This window comes from Fusarium oxysporum, chromosome 9 (genome assembly GCF_000149955.1).
Source record: "Fusarium oxysporum f. sp. lycopersici 4287 chromosome 9, whole genome shotgun sequence".
In the NCBI taxonomy this organism is placed as follows: domain Eukaryota; kingdom Fungi; phylum Ascomycota; class Sordariomycetes; order Hypocreales; family Nectriaceae; genus Fusarium; species Fusarium oxysporum.
This window is the reverse complement of record NC_030994.1, coordinates 880,706-897,186: the sequence shown is the minus strand read 5'-3', so window position 1 is coordinate 897,186 and position 16,481 is coordinate 880,706. Positions and strand designations below refer to the sequence as shown.

General features: G+C 47.9%; 6 protein-coding genes across 8 annotated transcripts in view; 2 read left to right on the top strand and 4 right to left on the bottom strand.

Moving 5' to 3' along the window:
* The first annotated feature begins 134 nt into the window (after positions 1-134).
* FOXG_09182 (uncharacterized protein) lies at positions 135-2,375 on the top strand. 2 transcript variants are annotated; one of them, XM_018388223.1, is made up of 2 exons: positions 174-1,342; positions 1,403-2,373. In XM_018388223.1, the coding sequence occupies exons 1-2, from the start codon at positions 280-282 to the stop codon at positions 2,212-2,214; spliced, it is 1,875 nt and encodes a 624-aa protein (XP_018246249.1). In that variant the 5' UTR covers positions 174-279; the 3' UTR covers positions 2,215-2,373. The 2 variants fall into 2 exon arrangements, with proteins under 2 accessions (XP_018246248.1, XP_018246249.1); XM_018388222.1 differs by having other exon boundaries at positions 135-2,375.
* Positions 193-3,972, bottom strand: FOXG_09181 (uncharacterized protein). Its single transcript, XM_018388221.1, has 2 exons — positions 3,528-3,972; positions 193-3,476 (listed from the first exon to the last, which is right to left on the bottom strand). The coding sequence occupies exons 1-2, from the start codon at positions 3,658-3,660 to the stop codon at positions 2,425-2,427; spliced, it is 1,185 nt and encodes a 394-aa protein (XP_018246247.1). The 5' UTR covers positions 3,661-3,972; the 3' UTR covers positions 193-2,424.
* A 499-nt stretch (positions 3,973-4,471) lies between these two features.
* FOXG_09180 (GMP synthase (glutamine-hydrolysing)) lies at positions 4,472-7,413 on the top strand. Its single transcript, XM_018388220.1, has 2 exons — positions 4,472-5,104; positions 5,164-7,413. The coding sequence occupies exons 1-2, from the start codon at positions 4,655-4,657 to the stop codon at positions 5,452-5,454; spliced, it is 741 nt and encodes a 246-aa protein (XP_018246246.1). The 5' UTR covers positions 4,472-4,654; the 3' UTR covers positions 5,455-7,413.
* FOXG_09179 (uncharacterized protein) lies at positions 5,606-8,022 on the bottom strand. Of its 2 annotated transcripts, XM_018388219.1 has the most exons (3): positions 7,838-8,022; positions 7,461-7,786; positions 5,606-7,412 (listed from the first exon to the last, which is right to left on the bottom strand). In XM_018388219.1, the coding sequence occupies exons 2-3, from the start codon at positions 7,691-7,693 to the stop codon at positions 5,888-5,890; spliced, it is 1,758 nt and encodes a 585-aa protein (XP_018246245.1). In that variant the 5' UTR covers positions 7,694-7,786; positions 7,838-8,022; the 3' UTR covers positions 5,606-5,887. The 2 variants fall into 2 exon arrangements, with proteins under 2 accessions (XP_018246245.1, XP_018246244.1); XM_018388218.1 differs by having other exon boundaries at positions 7,461-8,022.
* Positions 8,023-10,999: 2,977 nt separating this feature from the next.
* Positions 11,000-13,389, bottom strand: FOXG_09178 (uncharacterized protein; the record flags this gene model as incomplete). The annotated part of the gene is made up of 1 exon (XM_018388217.1): positions 11,000-13,389. One exon carries the CDS (start codon positions 13,387-13,389, stop codon positions 12,298-12,300), a length of 1,092 nt encoding a protein of 363 aa, XP_018246243.1. The 3' UTR covers positions 11,000-12,297.
* A 1,444-nt stretch (positions 13,390-14,833) lies between these two features.
* Positions 14,834-16,481, bottom strand: part of FOXG_09177 (uncharacterized protein) — a gene marked incomplete at both ends in the record, with an annotated part of 4,089 nt that continues 2,441 nt past the window's right edge. The window contains 5 exons of the mRNA XM_018388216.1: positions 14,834-15,193; positions 15,246-15,397; positions 15,454-15,678; positions 15,815-15,869; positions 15,935-16,393. Coding sequence (XP_018246242.1) covers positions 14,834-15,193; positions 15,246-15,397; positions 15,454-15,678; positions 15,815-15,869; positions 15,935-16,393 — 1,251 coding nt within the window. The remainder of the gene's footprint in view (positions 15,194-15,245; positions 15,398-15,453; positions 15,679-15,814; positions 15,870-15,934; positions 16,394-16,481) is intronic.

Sequence of the window (16,481 nt, the reverse complement as noted above, 5' to 3'; positions counted from 1 at the left end):
AAATCATATTGATGTCGAGGCTCTAACGGAGCTTCTGGTCCATTTTGGCCCTGATTAGACCTGAAGTTGAGGTTCTGTCTAGGTACTCTCTGGTGTAGGTGCTCTCCAGGGTGCAGATTTTATTCTATGGAGCCCGCCTCGGCCGATCGAGAGCTGTAAACCGTTCTTCTCCACTTCAAAACTGGACTGTACCAAATTCAGCCATGACGCTCTACGCTTCTTTAGCTCCGTGACTCTGATTTTCTAGTCTTGCATCTCAATCGAGAGATCAAATTCAACATGCTCACTCGACCTGCGGCTGCGGCATTGAGTTGCCGCCAATGCCAATCCGCTATTATTCGTGCTGTTGTATCAAGGCCAGCCACAAGCTCTTTTCGCAGCTTGCCACAGACCACTTCACGACGGCTTCCTCTAGCGACAAGGTTCTATTCGGATGTTAAAGTGAACGATACGATAATCGAAAAAGAGTCTTCGAGTCCGGTTCCTCCAAGCGAGGCTCTCAATTCGAAACTCGAAGCTACAGAAGAGGCCGAAGATCCTGAAGATGTTCCCTGGTTTCTTGAAGTCGAACCCCCACGACACCCCGAGAATCAGCATGCCGTCCAATTACCAAAAATACCCGAAGGTGCACCAGAGGTCCTAGAACCAATGGTGAAATACATATTCGAGGATATGGGATTAGATGAGATTTCTATGCTGGACATGCGCGACCTTGATCCTCCAGCTGCTCTTGGTCCCAACTTGATCATGCTTTTTGCGACAGCTCGAAGCGAACGACATCTTCACATTTCATCTGGTCGCTTTGTGCGATGGCTCCGAAAAAACCACAACATATCTGCAAGAGCCGATGGATTGATTGGGCCTGGTGAACTAAGGACGAAGCTCCGTCGACTTCGGAAAAAGGCCAAGTTAATGGGTACGAATACTGCTATTATTCCTGGTGGTGACAATGGTATCTCGACAGGATGGGTCTGCGTGAACTTCTCCTCCAACAGCGACAGCATCGATGAAGCTGCCAAGGTGGACGATAGCGGCCGTTTCTCTGGTTTTGGTGCTCCTCAAACAGGCACCACAGTTGTTATCCAGTGTATGACAGAATCCCGGCGTGCAGAGCTTGACCTCGAGAGTTTGTGGCAGACTGTTCTCAAGAAGAGTTTGCGAGAAAACAAGCAAGCTCGTGGTGAGAAGATCAACAGCCCTGAGGAGCTTGATGAACTTCTGGCCGCCAAAGTTCAGCTCCCAAAGTCAGAATCTGCTCAACAATGGCAAGCCTTACACAAAGCGTCCCAACAACGACGCGCCTACACCACGAGCGCCCGACGGCTTTCACCAGAGCCTTCACGTATTATTCACACTTCTCCCGTCGTATCAGATGAAATCGCTGACCTGCATGATCACTCAGCGCAGCCGACTCCGGATCTGGAACAGGTCCGTAAGCGCTTTGAACACATTCAGCTGGTTGGATTACCCCTTGGTCAGAGCCAAATCTATCAGTTCGTCCGCGATGCTATGACAGCGCCTGCAGCCGAGCCTGCTTCCGGGTCACGGCTCACTCTTGTCGATCAGATCCTGTTAACGGCCGAGGAGCGAGGCATGATCATCTGGACCGATGAGATGTTCTTCACGCTCATCGAGGGAGGTCTGTCATCACCATCATTCGGACAACCTCAGCTTGCGCGTGCTCAGAAGAACCTCGAAACACTCATGGTGCAGAAGGACTGTCGATTCAACAACACTCAAACGAGCAGTCTGCTGTCCGCCTACGCGAAACGAGGGGACTGGCCCCGATTCTGGGACACATTCCGCAGACCATCTCTCTTCAAGAAACCCAGGAGCTCATATGTCTACAAAACGGTCTATGAAGCTATGGCACATACCAATAACCAGGTCTTTTGCATCGAGAATCTACATTGGGTGTATGATGAGATGATCAATGAGCCTAAACCCCTACCCATGTTTGGCCCACTGTACGGCTCGCTCAAGGCGTGCATCAGGGTTGCTGATCCAGCGGCTGCAAAGCTCTTGGAATCGAACGCTGGTGATCTTAGAGGACATTCACATTATGGCAAGCAGAGGTTGGCGAACAGAGAGTATCTCAAGATGTTAAAGGAGGTTGAGGCTCTCCATACTGAGACTTCTGGGTACTTTGCTAGGCAGAGAATGTATCAAGGCATGAATGCGTCTAAGGAACCGGATTTGACTGAGGAACAATAGTTTCACGAATAAGCATTGGAAAAGCATAGTATGGGTTCGGGTCTTGTGTATAACAAATCATATGTAACAATATCATGATGCATCTAGGAATATGATTTCTCGGTCAAGGTCTCAAGTAGAACCTCATGACTTGCAATAATATATCCTCTTTCAGTGACGTATCGCTCTCCATTCATGCAGTTATATCTTGGAACTCTGCAGCCCTTGCAGTCAACTCTTCTTAAGGGCCTCCCTCAACAAAGGCGCAACCTGCTTTCTACTAGCAGCAAGTTCCTTCTGCCTCCAGGCAAACCTCTTATGCCCATGATGATCCAGCTCTCCCTCCTTCCACGTCTCCAACTTCAACTTATCACCAGCTTGCACAAACCTATCCACCGCCTCACGACCTTGGTCAGTGACACCCCAGACAAGCAGGTGGCGCTGAAACTCCCCATTGGGATGGGACGTTGTCATTATGCTTGCCACATCGAGCTCGCGCTCCTTCGCCCAGTCCTCAAAGGCATCGATCAACGGCTCTGAAGCACCGGCTTTGTCGACGAGGTAGTTGAAGTCTTGTACCACGCAGCTTATTCCAAGCTTTAGGCCTGAACCATCCCATTCTTTGTAGTCTTTGCGCAGAATGTCGCGGAAGCTCAAGTCAGAAATATCCTCCTTCACAGCGGAGATCTCGTCAAAGTAGGCTGTGCGGTTGAAGGATTTGTCGTGAATGCGCCCTTCGAGGAATTCAACCGCCTTCGAATCCTTCTCTCGAACCTTTTCCTTGGCCGTGAGATTTATCGTGTCGGAAATAATAGGAGCAAGCGCAAGTCTAGTAAGCTTGTCGTTCTCCGTAGCCGCATCGCTATCCTCAGGATCCTGGTGCGAAATCTCCTCCCAGGTCTTCCTCGTCTCATCGACCACCAAACTCATACAGCTTCCACAAGGTTCAACAACTCTTGGGTCTGCATCTTTGCCAATGACGTTCTCATCGGCATGGTGATCGACACAACCAGTAACATAATCCGAAAACTTCTTAAGTGGACCTGTGAGGGAGTTATGATCAACCAACAACCAGTGTGTTTCCTCAGGTTTCAAGTCTGGAAGTTCAGATAGAGTTAGGAGATCTTTGAGAGTGAGTCCAGCGTGATTGAGAACTGCTGACATCTCGGTGCGAAGAGCGAGGTCATCGCGGGGCAGGTTTGAGAGGGGAATGTGTAGGGTATGAGGAGGGGTATGAGTGCGCATATAAGCGTAGACAAGAGCTGAGCAGAGAGAATCGAGGTCTATTTCTATTAGCTGAGACTGTCTTCAGTTATAACTAGCACTTGACTCACCAGCTGATTCATTCCCTACAACAAAAGTAAGAGGTCCCTTTCGTTGCGCCGCCGGAGCTGTCAAAGCAGCTCTCGCTTTGGCCAAAAAGCCGCCCAAAGACAATCTCGAAGCCATATTGACAGAAACCGCCATGTCTGATGAAAAATGAGAAGAAAGGAATAAAAGTGCGCAAAAGAAGAAAAAAAGCCACCTAGACGTTTAAAAAAACAAAACTCACAAGAGTCCCTGCATGTGTTTTATGTAAGTTGTAAGTCAAAGCTTAAATGGTCAAGACGTCACCAAGAATAATTTTGCAGGGAACATCAATGTCACTTGATGAGCTCGCCCCATCCTTACAGTTGGGTCAGAGTCAACGACTTTGCAGTAGCTGTGCTTACTGAGGATGAGAAAGCTATAGCATTAGTTGTATACATGCATTCTCTGCATTCGCCCAGTCTTTAGGCATTATTTTATCATTGCGATGGAAATGGCTTGCACGACGTAACTCTATGCGTGACATTTATATGCAAGGTGCCCTGCTGATGCCAATCAGCCCTACATTAACTTTGTTATTTATTCCTTGTAATTAACAGGCCTAGACAGTAAATCTCACTCTGTTGAGCAAGTATCTAGAATATGAAAGCACTAGGTATGTAGTATGTATCTTGTGAATTCAACAATTTATCAGAGATGGTTGCATCATATCATTAGAGTATTAGAAGCCAAGATATCTCAGTGATTTACATGCTCCTTATACTCGGACACAACCACAAATTATGAATAATTTCCACGTGAAAAGACAATGTTTCCATATGAATCTATACCGGGCTCTCATAATTATTCCCGTCAGTCTAAAGTACGCATCGTAGACCGCCTGTAACGTTACCAAGTACTTTCTACCTCCAACTACCGGCTTCTCACCGCTTCCCTATTCGGTAGTATAACATCATTGTCTCCAATTCTGCCCGCTTATCTCGCCTCATGTCCACCCCGCTATCGGTCCCGCCGTTACACGAGCAGGAAGGGTCCATCTCCAGACGGGCCTTGCAGCCTGCGCCCTGGCCGTTTTCGCTCAAGAGTCATATTTCCAGCTCAAACTTCCTGACCCTGTAAACTATTCTCTCCTTACATCCAAACATTGCCCAAAATGGCTCCTCTTCGTCTCGCCATCCTCGAAGCTGACACCCCGCAGCCCCAAACTCGCGATCGCTTCGGTGGCTACACGGGTGTCTTCACTGCGCTCCTCCAAGAAGCTGCAAAGCCTCAGAAGCTCGAAGATCTCGTTACTATCAAGGGCTACGATGTCGTGAACGAACTACACTCGTATCCATCCCTCGACGAAATCGATGCGGTTCTTATCACTGGTTCTCGACACACAGCGTTCGATAACGACCCCTGGATCATCAAGCTCGTCGAATTCACAAAAAAAGCCATCGATACGAATCGCATCCGAGTAGTAGGCGTATGTTTCGGCCACCAGATCGTCGGACGAGCTGAGGGCGCCAAGTTGGGACGCAGCAATAAGGGATGGGAGGTTGCAGTCACAGAAGTTGATCTGACAGACAAGGGCAAGGAGATTTTCGGATTGGACAAGATGGTAAGACCCATTTGTTGCGCGCGTGATTGTACGACTGTTTCACTGACTTTGTTACACAGCGCATTCACCAAATGCATCGCGACATTGTAGATGAGTTTCCCAAGGGTTCAATCCCTCTCGGTTCGAATGAGATCTGCGAAGTGCAGGGCTTCTACTCGCCTGGACGATATCTCACAGTTCAAGGACACCCCGAGTTCACCAACGAGATTATTTCCGAGATTCTCTTCAATCGTCATACGGTTGGCATCTTCACGGATGAAGTGTATAATGAAGCTATGAAACGCGCGCCACTTCCTCATGATGGTGTTGCTATTGCTAAGGCTTTCCTCAAGTTCTACCGCGAGGGATAGAGAAGGGAAAATAATACTGGAATATGGATGGAAGAGTTTATTCGATTCGAAGTTTTCTATGCGCAGCCAAACTTGAAAAAGGAGGAATCGCGATTGAGCGTTCGAATTGCACATTATACCAAATGGCGCAATGCATAAATCTGTTTTGCTAGAGTAACGACATCAAACGACTTTGGAGTATCATTCAAATGATCAAACACGAATACAAATCCCTTTTGGATGCTGACATTTCTCCGTCTAATCTAAAACATGTTTGACATATACGCCAAATAACCACCCAATGCATCCCAAATGCGCAACGCCATCTAATGCAAGTTCATGATGCCCCGTCATGATCTGTACCTATGTAATCCTGGGTATCATCCTCCGCACGCTTTCCAAAGCTCTCGACCTTTGTCATGCAGCTCTTATTTACACGCCATGTAGTTCCTCATTACTCTTCGGCATCCCACCACTGGGGGACTGCCCTCGCTGCTTTGCGGGCCTCATTTCCAGCCTGACGATCCATTTCCCACTCAGCTTGTTCCTGTTGCCGCCTCTTTTTTGCGAATCGAGAATCGAGTGTCATTTCCTCTCTTGTGCGTCCGACTCTTGCACCCACATCGGGCACTTCCTGTCGTCTTTTCCAAAATTGGACGTTGATGCGTTTGAAAGCCTGACTATGCCTCCAAGGCTTCTCTTTCAGAGAGAAGACCACGGCATCAGCCAAGCCGTGGAAACACAGAAATATGATGCTGGCCAGTCTCATGCCATAGGGGGCTCCTCGTCCATATCCAGTAAGTTGTACGATGAAGGGCAGAATCCAAATGGCGACGTAGACTATCGGATAAATAAATAGTAACCGGAGTTGTCGCAAGATCTTTTCACGTGACTTGACAGTACCAGGTGCGTTGAAATCGCTCTGAGTCAAGACGAGGTCGGTGCCGTTGCTGTGTGGACTGTCTGGTGTGCGACGGAGTATGGCGAAAAGATTAGGTATAGATGGCGGCCTAGATGGAGCGTTTGAGCCATCAGATCGATGAAAGAAGTCGGTCTGTATAGTATATGATGGTGAGACAACATCGTGGAGAGGTGTTTGGTGGACAGGCTCAGGCTTTGTATGGGTGGCTAAAGGGGCAATCACATCGTCTGAACCACAGCGAGTTGTTCCCGTCGAATTCTGGGATTCAACTTCTGCCTGTTCAGACTGAGATGTCAGATCCGTACCAAAGTTGGCCATCCACATCTGAGTCGATCCTCTCCGCGCTAGTCGTGCCGAATGAAGCCTGTTGGGATGCGTGGATCCGGACATGTCCAAATGGAAAGAGTTGAATGCCACGAGTGGAGGTCTTGTGGTCCGATCTTCGAGTATAGTAAAGGAATTGCGCTGCGAAGGGTTGGAAGAAGGAATTAGGCCGTGGTATCTTATCGTAGGAGTCGGTGGTACAGTGGTGATTCCTTGTTGCAAGGGATCGAGACTTTCAAGACCGGACGTTTTTGAAAGGGTATTCTTCGAACTTTCATTCCCGGAGCCAAATCGTCTCATCAACACTCGAACGTAAACGTATACGCCTATACATAGGCAGAGAATAACAGTGAAAGCCATATAGCGAGGAATCCAAGACAGCGCCAGTCTCTTCCACATCGGGTTGAACGGTAGATAGCCAGTGTTAATGTAACCGGGGCTTTCGATGAATGCTAATGAAGCCATCACAACAGGTATAATGGCGGCAAGAGCGTAGGCCGCCTTTCGATATGGGTAGAGGCCTTGCTCTCCACGAAAGATGTACAATGCAGTATGTACTGAGATGAGAGCGACCGAAACATCAGAAGCTTCTATACTGAGAGCAAGGAAGAACCCGCTGACTTGACAGAAGGTCTCAGTCGTTTCAATTTTCCCAGCGACAAGTTCCACGGCGGGGAAGACAAGTAACCAGAAACTCTTGAACATATCACTATAAATGAGCAGCATGATGAGGCTTTTCAAGGGTCAGCAATAGAGGGTGAAGAGGAGATATGAGACTCACTCATGGCGGAAACTCCGTCTCATTCGAAAGAACCAGAACGAAGTTATTATTGTTGCAAGTATGCTCATCGATGCTACGGTGAGAGTCGCAACATGAATAACATATGTCTGATGGGGAGTAAGAGCAGCCATGGTGAACTGCTTTACTCGACGTGGCTCGAGGCTGAGAGCCCTCGTTGAATCTGTCCATGGCGAAAAGCTCTGGGCATCGCCTTCTTGAAGCCAGGGAGGCATGGTGGAGATGATGGCGGGAAGTGGATGAGAATCGTCGATCCCTTCAAATCGGTAGGTATGTGTCAGAGATGCGGATCGTTGCTTGTCGTTAGACTGTCGATGTCTTAGTATCGATATATTAAGAAGCGAGTTGTGATGACCAACTGGAATCGACTGGTGACACTGGTGACAATCGCATCGCGAGATAGTCAACTTCGAGGTTGGAGACCAGGGAAGTCGACCCCTGCAACAAAGGAGGAGGAATCGAGGGTTTAGCTTCTTATTAACCAAATGCTCTTTAAAACCAAGGAAAGCCAAAGCGGTCACCCGAAACTCTGAAACCCCCCCAAACCCCCCCAAACCCCCCAAAGAGTAGTAAAAGAGTAGAGGCGTGTGCCGTGTAATGATGGCCGAGATGTTTGCCGCGTGGGAGACCCGTAGGCGAATTATCTTAGGTAGGATCCCGTCTTTGGTCTCAAGCCCACAAGAATTTGACTTTGATCTCCGTTCCTGTCACTCAGGTATGTATGAATGAATTGATTGCCAACCGAACCCCGGGACTGGGGTCAAGCCCGAAACGGGGGAACTTTTGTCGTTTTTCTTTTATGGGATTTCTTTATGATCAGTCATGAAAAAGATGACCCTGTATAACCTGTCAGGATAATATCCTTTATGTGGTTGTGAAATCTGAGGCCGATAACGATATTCCCGTGGTGGATGTGTAAGTGCTTGGCTCAGTAGCACTTACTAGATCGAGAAATCTTATTGCCCTATTCTGGTCTGGGGAGGGAGGTGCAATGCAGTGATACCCGGAGGCGGAAAGGCGCAACCAAGTTGAGGCAAGTACTTCAACAACCGAGAGACCTCCTTAGGATCTTGAGTTTGAGAGGGCGTCACCAAACTCTCCACTAACAACCAATGAAGGATTGGCTTGATTAATCCGACTCGAATTTGATGGCTGCTTCTCCGACACTTGCTGAGCCACGACTCACGATAAATTCACTTAAAATTGTCGAGGGATGCCAAAACCAAAGTGGGATAAATCAGAGACACGAGGGCGGTAATGTCAGTGGACGAATGTGCGTTTCCGGGACGAGATTATCTTCATTCCACACGCCCAGAGTTCGGGACGAACGATTTACTGACTTAGATCGCGGGAAGAAGACCAGAAAAACATGGTCGATTACGGCATTACACCGAGTATATAACGATAACTTACTGGTACCTGTACCGTCTGGACCGAAGCGGATACAACACTATACCCAGTCGACGATATTTTCATCGCCCACACCGCAGTAGTCGCTCTCCCACTTTGAGCTCAATGCAAAGTGACAGCTGGGCTTAAAACCCTGTCGTTTAGCTGCACGCTATGTAAGGGAGACCAGAAGCGATACCATTGACGACCACCTCCGCGTGCCACGCCCGTCAAGGCGCCGCCATCAGTCTTTGGGGCTAACCAAATCTCGCAATCCTCTCGCAATGCGACTGGGCGAGACCAACAGTAATCCTGTCAGGCTTTTGAGCCGCGAGAGGGACGATCTCTATAGCGGCCAATCAAGAGGGTGATCTGCCCTTCCGATCCGCACTTGGGGCGTCCAGCTTGCGAGTGAGTGGGAGGAGCGGGTGTCGAGACCCAAATCGAGGGTCCAGCAAATGCGAATCAACATGCATGTCACCTCTGATGGCGGTGGCAGCGGGATCAGGCAAGACAAGTATGTTTCCTGTTCCTGGATACTCGATGGAGCAAAATGCCAGGTGCTCTGTATTAAATCGATGTTCAGCTTACTGACCATGATGAACAAGAAAGCAAAGCGGAGAGCCGAAGCATAAACATTCTTGGCGATATAGGTCACCCTCATTATTCCCTTCATCCCTGCTCAACTCAGCTCAGCCCCTGGAAACTATCCCGCACCTCCGCATTTCATCCATGATCGCTCCCAGCTCTTGGCCATGGAGATCTCACACGATCAACAGGACCAAGGCTCGTGCGAGATATTCGGTCTTGGCGTTGGTGCAACAGCAGACGAAGGACCAACAAATATGAATTGTGTCTCTCACCACAGTCTTTCCCTCAGTGTAGTTCCCGCATTTCTTCTGCACACTGTTGGCTGTATCCGTCCTTGTCCAAATGATTATGACTGACAAACGGGCTTGCAAACGACTGGCCAACAGCCGGGACCTGGCCGTTTCTAGGCCAGGGACCAACACGCCTGTTCCTGGACATGATTCAGGGTTGCCCAGCTAAGTTACTAGGGCACGTGTCAAGATCAGAGCCGCCTCAGTTCCTGACAAACATTTAAAAAAAAAAAAACTTTTCACTACGGTTCTCTCTCTATCTCGGGCATCTCGGTCACCAAGAAGGACCGAAAGGTATTTCATAGATTCGCCTGGCTCACGTTTGCCACGAGGGCTGGTGCTGAATACGTGACACCGTCCCCTTCTTTCTTAAGTTTGCGAGTGTTCAAGCCACAGGTACCGCGCCGAAGCTGAGAAAGCTCTCGCTGACGATGCTTATTATCAGTTGTCATTTTCGCCTTGAACAGCTGATTTATGAATCACCATTTTCGAGAATTCGAGGTGCCTTACCTGCCTGCTCATAGTTGCGTAACCATGATCCGACTTTGTTCTCAGTCTGCTTGTGAAAGTCTTTTTGGATCAACACCAGACGTATTGCATTCCAGTCGTCGTCTTGGCTTCACGGCGAAGGCTTTCGGTTCAACCTTAACAACAAGAGTTCTACTGGTCTTTCTATGATTCTACGGTAAAAACTCTGCTGCTCGCTACTATTCGGAGTTTAATAATCTCCGCTCACGTTCCGCGAAGGCTTCGCTTAAGCGAAGTTTGTCGATCAAATATGCTCTTCACTGCGGATTACAGTGACGATACCATTGTTTCCTTTTACAAGATCAATGAAAATGATTAAAATTCTGAAATCTATGATGATATGATGGTTTGGCGTTCGCAATGCGCTGACGTGAGCAATTGCTCGTTTGGCTTTCTTCAAACCTGCGTAGCTGTGGTACGAAGCTACCAGAACAACGCCGAACGAACAAAGATTGATTCAAGCTCATGATAAGCCGATGGTGACTTCGATTTACTCATCAGGATTTCTCGTGAAATCGAGATAATCTTCGTTCTGGCATAGGAATGAGCTGGCTGCTAAGTGCTTAAGCAGTTTAGTAATAACTCGACCGCGTGCCCGAACAGCTCTTGAACACAAACTAGTCCAGAGTCTAGAATTCTTAAGACTTTTCTCAGGAGTGGATCTCTGTTCTCATATAAAGCGTTGGTTCCCTAGTATGCGGATATCGCCTTGTCTGGCTGTCTGGCATGCATGATCCATGCGCAGTGACATGACTACTATTTTCAAGACAAGCTGTTTGCGATGCGGAGATATCTCTAGGTCTCTGTTGGTCGCATCCCCTTACTATCGTTAGCTCGGATATAACAGTCCAATGTCTTGACGGGTATCCACGTGTGGAGAGTGTCATCCGAGATATCTTATAGGGCTGTTCGTAAACAGCTTCCGAGTTCCATAGCAAGGCTATATGTGTGGTAGATCGCGATCAGTCAGATCATTCACATCGATCGAAGAGCATCTTGCGTCTTGACTCGAAACTGGACATGCAAACTAACAACTCGCTGCATCAGGTAAGTTTATACGAGGCCTGTCGGGCGTTCCAAGATGAGTTTACTATGGGATGTTGAAGTTTGGCAGAAGCAAAAAGATGGGGAGGAGTTGATGGTCTTTCATCTGCGTCAAGTTGCTCAACCTGCTTTTATTCTATTGTCGTGTACTAACCAATATTCACAAGAACTCCGACCCTGTTCATTCTTCTATTCCTTCAAAACATCAGACTCTGTATCCGTCCAAAGAAATGTCAACCTCCTCTTGCAACATGTAAATCCACCACAAATTAAATCAAATCATGTCTATCATAGCGCCCTCAAACACGCGATTGCCGTTATAAAATCCCTTCTCTATCACTCTTCATATCCATCAGGCCTTCGACGCTTCCGGAGTTTGTTGGGAGTACGCCTCGATGATGGGGGTGGCCTCCTAACTCCTGAATATCGCCAAGTTTGAAGAGAGAGCGCCTGTTCTATAAGTGGTTTTCGAGCGTCAGAAATGGCCGCAATTCTAGTGAGAGCTCCCCTGCCTTTCCACTGTTTTTGGTGAAGCCTCATAAACACCAATCTTTTGGGCTTTTGGTCCGGCACTCGCTCATGTTTGTAATGATGAGTCGAAAATAAAGGTATACGGCTCTCCTCAGCAGGTGGTGTGTCGCAGTCTTGATTAAAGTTCCGGACAACTATGATGTTGGTTGGTTCATAAGTTGTTGAGACGTCAGAAACAAGTTGTAGTTGGTCTTGCTCTAGCTGACCCGTACTCTGCCTGGCTAGAGGAAATTCTGCCCCTGACGCTACTAATGCTGCGAAGCTATCATGAACCATACTCCCTTCCATCTCACATATCGATGAACCCATGATGACTTTTAGACGACGGCGATTTTTTAGAAAATGATGGTTTTCGGAGGATGACGATGTTTAGGAAATGAAGATTTTGAGAGGATGAGATATTATATCTTGCATTTCGAATGGGGTCCTCAGCGGCAGTTATCGTCTTACCAGCTTGGCTTGGTATTCGTTCTTGGCAGCGGCTTTCTGTTTGGAACTGTTCCGAGGACGTAGGCGTATAGGTCTTGTTGATTAGAGTCTCTATGCAGGTCGAGGATGCCATTTTCTTTGTTGTCACGGGAAGTTCCATCTTTAATAGCAGAATCATTCTCATGTTGTTGCCCTTGCATGTTCTGTGAATGTTCGTGGACTGTTCGGGAGCTATTCCTGCTTAAAAGTTCCCTCATATTCCGGAAATCATCACTTGTTCGGGTCTCATCGGTATCTGGGTACGGAGGCATGTTCGGGTTGTGTTCGTATTCCTGTTGTTGTTGCTCGTGTCGATGTTCCTGTTCATGCCTCTGTTCGAGTTTTACTTTGGACGGTTTGTCTCCGCACTCTGGACAGCATGGGTGTCCCCAGAAATGGTGCGCAAGGTATAGAACTAGAAAAACTGCGGCGAAAAGCAACATCAACAGCCAGGTAAGTCTTCGGTTCGAGCCGTGCTCTTTGGGCCCCGCGGCAGGTGCATCTGGAGCCTCCGATGGCAAAGTTGTCCTGGCGGAGGTGATTGTTGCAATGGTTGTTTCTGTAGCGAAAGAATTGATGAAGCTGGAGATCATGGTCGTCATTGCAGTGGTTGGGCTAGCACACAGGCTGGTTGAAGAGATACCTAGTCCTGGATCCAAGACAGAAGACGTAGGTCGTGGCATATACTCAGGGCCTCCGTCAAGGAATACCTGTGCATTCTTGGCCTTATCGCTCAGCTTAGCAGCTCTCAAATCCCCCTGAGGGCAAACACCACGGAGACAAGGATCCACGGCACAGCATCCTAGAAACGGGAGAGCGTTTCCAGCGCAGGTGTACCAACTGACATCGACGTTGTCGTTGATACATGCCTGAGGGAGGAACTCATGCTGAAGAGTCGCGTTGAAGCTTGCGGATCTGAGGTTTTGATCAGGACAGAGACCTTTTCTGGCGCCGCAGGGGTTGATGGTGCAACAGCCGATGAAGCGATCTGGATCGTCGGCGCAGATGTAGAAGATTCCGCCATAGGGACAGGTCAGACCTTGATCCTTTACTGGGACGTAGTCTGACATGGTTGTGGTTTGAAGTAAGATGTGATGGACTCTGAACTTTGATCTTGACAGCAAATGGTGGAGGAGAGTCTTGAGATGACTTAGGAACTCAAGAGGGGCTTCTATGGTTTATACACTGACCTTTTACAACTCACAGCATGCCATCTCGTCTACTTCATTGTTACGGGTTGACCGACACTGTTCTGCACCTAGATATGCAGGTTAATCTACAGATGACGCGAATAAGACTGCAATCCTCAGAGTTGAGATCAATAGTTCCATCCTATGGCGTTCTGGTTCTTTGTACATACTTGCAAGCGAGCTGCAGAGCTAGCTCGGCAGGACCCTATGGATGAGATACTCTGAGTTCTGCATGAGTTGCAGAATATGAGAAGTGAAAGAAACTATTGCCTCCAATGAAGCGGTCATGCAGGAACTGAATCATATCTTGAACAACCATGATTTGCTATGATATATAGGTTCTTTCCTCCTGAGATACTGTTGAATGCGAAGAAACTACGCGTATGTGAAGAGATTCAATATCACTACGGTCACAGATCAATAGAGAGATATGAGACACTTTCTATTCCAGACAAGCATGGTGACTACATGTAGTTAGTGTTTGTGTCACGAAATAGGATGGTCCTCAGCAAACATATGCAGCTTCCCATATACACCCATGCCAAAGGCTATTTGACCATCAGCGTTTGCTGAATTAATGATCGAAAAAACAGTTGAGGTAATTTACCACTTGCTCCAATCACACTTGTTGAGTTCAGCTTGAACGCCAACGAAGCACTTGCTTGTTCTCCCTACCTCAATTAGTCAAGGAAGACATACGTCAAACCTGGCAAACAGCGACGTGACAGATAACCACGTTATCTGATTTAGAAGTAAGTGGCTGTAGTATTTCCTATCCTATCAAGCTTTAGTAACCGAATCTGTTGGAGCCAGAGCAGATTACGCGGGCCTGTACAAGGGCGAGTTGAAAACATGGTTGATTAGATCATCGGCATCTTTCATAGGTACTCACTCAGTACTGAGTATTCGCAGTGCCATTAGGATCTCAATAGGAGCCTGTACAAACTCATCACAGTGTACGAAGATCCTGAGACATATTCTTTCTAGATTACCTCAGACGTCACAAAATCGTCAAGTATCTCTCCAAGCTATTTACCCTGAGACTTTAAAATCAGACTGTATGATACTAGTTTCAATAGTTGAATCTTTCATGAAACACTGTAGCCGAAAAGCCATAATTCGTCAAATGGTGTATTATCAATCTGTTGTCGAGTACTATCTGGGGTATTGGGGAATATGGCCTATCTGCTCAATCTGCATCATGAATCTTCGTGCAGTATCTCCGTTCTCAATCCCAAAGCGCCATCCATAGATCGCCAGCAATATTCTTTACCAAAAATATCTCCCGGAACGTCACCCATTTTCAGTTTCTCCTCAGTCAAAATCACTGCTTGGCCTGTTTGGCACGGGTCTCCTTCTCCATCTCGGCGATCAGAGTCTGCTTGTCCTTTCCGGAGAATAGCATTTGGTACTGAAGATAGTTGGAGAAGTGTGGCTGCATCTCCCCATCCTGCAGTGCGGCCCTGATGACCTCTTCCTTTGCATCTTGTAGCATGATGACGCGTTCATCAATGGTATCTTTCGCCATAATGCGAACAAGATGGGTCTCTTTCAACTGGCCAGTTCTGTAGACTCTTTTGAACGCTTGTTCCTCGACGGCTTTATTCCACCATTCGTCAACGATGATGACGCGGTTGGCCATCTGGAGATTCAGGGATTGCCCACCGCACTTCATTGACGACACCTACATGACTCTTAGATCTTGCTGGGGCTTGCGATAGAGTGGGAGAACTTACAAGAATCTTGGTTTCAGGGTTACTGGCGAACTCATCCAATGCTCTAGCTTTTTGTTTTTTGTTCGCCATTCTGTTGTAGTAAAGGAAGTTGATTCCCATACTTTCGAGGACACAGCCAAGGGACTTTGCAGTTCTAGTCCACTGCACATAAACTAGACTCAGAGTCAGTACTTGTATATCTCATTCAGGAAACAACAAGAGAACTTACTGATGGTCTTGTCATCGGGGGCCTCTTTCATCCAAGTCAGCATCACTGCCAAAGTGGCTTTGACTTTGGAACTCAGAGGCATCTTTACAGGACCATAGTCGATGTCATCGCGGCCACAAACGGCGCGAAAGAACGAGGCCTTGTCTTTTGGGCCTCCAGTCCATCTTGTCCCAATGCTATCGCGTCCAGGTTCCTTGAAACCCTTGATAGCTTTCACAGCCGCGTCTATACAAGCCGGAGTCTTGATTTCATGTCCCATTCCAAGTTTGGGGGAGCACCCCAATGCCCGACATTGAACAGGCTGTAGCTAGAGTTAGCAAGAGTCTCCAAAGAAACTATCATCCTGTCCTGGTCGACGTACCACACGAGGTCGGCCGGTTTTGGTTATGCCACTGGTTGCAATGGAAATGCAGTCTCTGCAGTAGATATGCTCGCACTGGTCATATTAGCAACGCCCCGGATGACCTAGATACCCACTTACGTTCGAACTCTGAACGGGGTTCGCAGGAGGGGTTCTCTTGCGACAGAAAGCACAGGTGATATCCTTGACCGTATTTTCGTTAGCTGAAAGGGCTAGTAGCTCTGCCATCTCCTTGCTACCCCCAAACTTGTCCTTGATTGCCAGCTCCAACTGTCGAAGCCCAGAAGAATAGGCTGGCTTCAGAGACACTTCCAGCGCCTTCTGGTCTGCATCAATGCTCGACTGAGTGATTTCTGATTTCAGTCTCTTGAGGGTCAGGTCAATGTATGCCTCATGGTCTTCCTCTCGATAGAACTTTTCGAGGTTGAGAGGGTGAGACGTCAGTTGCAGAATCCTCATGCATCTCAGGCTCTGAATTCTGTACGCGTCTAGAGACTTAGAGCCGTTGTTCTCGTCACCTTCGAAATCGGCCTCACTCTCGTCGTCGGGTAAATCTTCACTCTCCTGGGCGTCCTGCTGCTGTTCGTTTGCGACAGTCTCTTGGTGGTCATTTTGGGCGTTGAGAAAGCTTTTCTTGGTATGCACCATCCACGACCCTGCAAAAGGT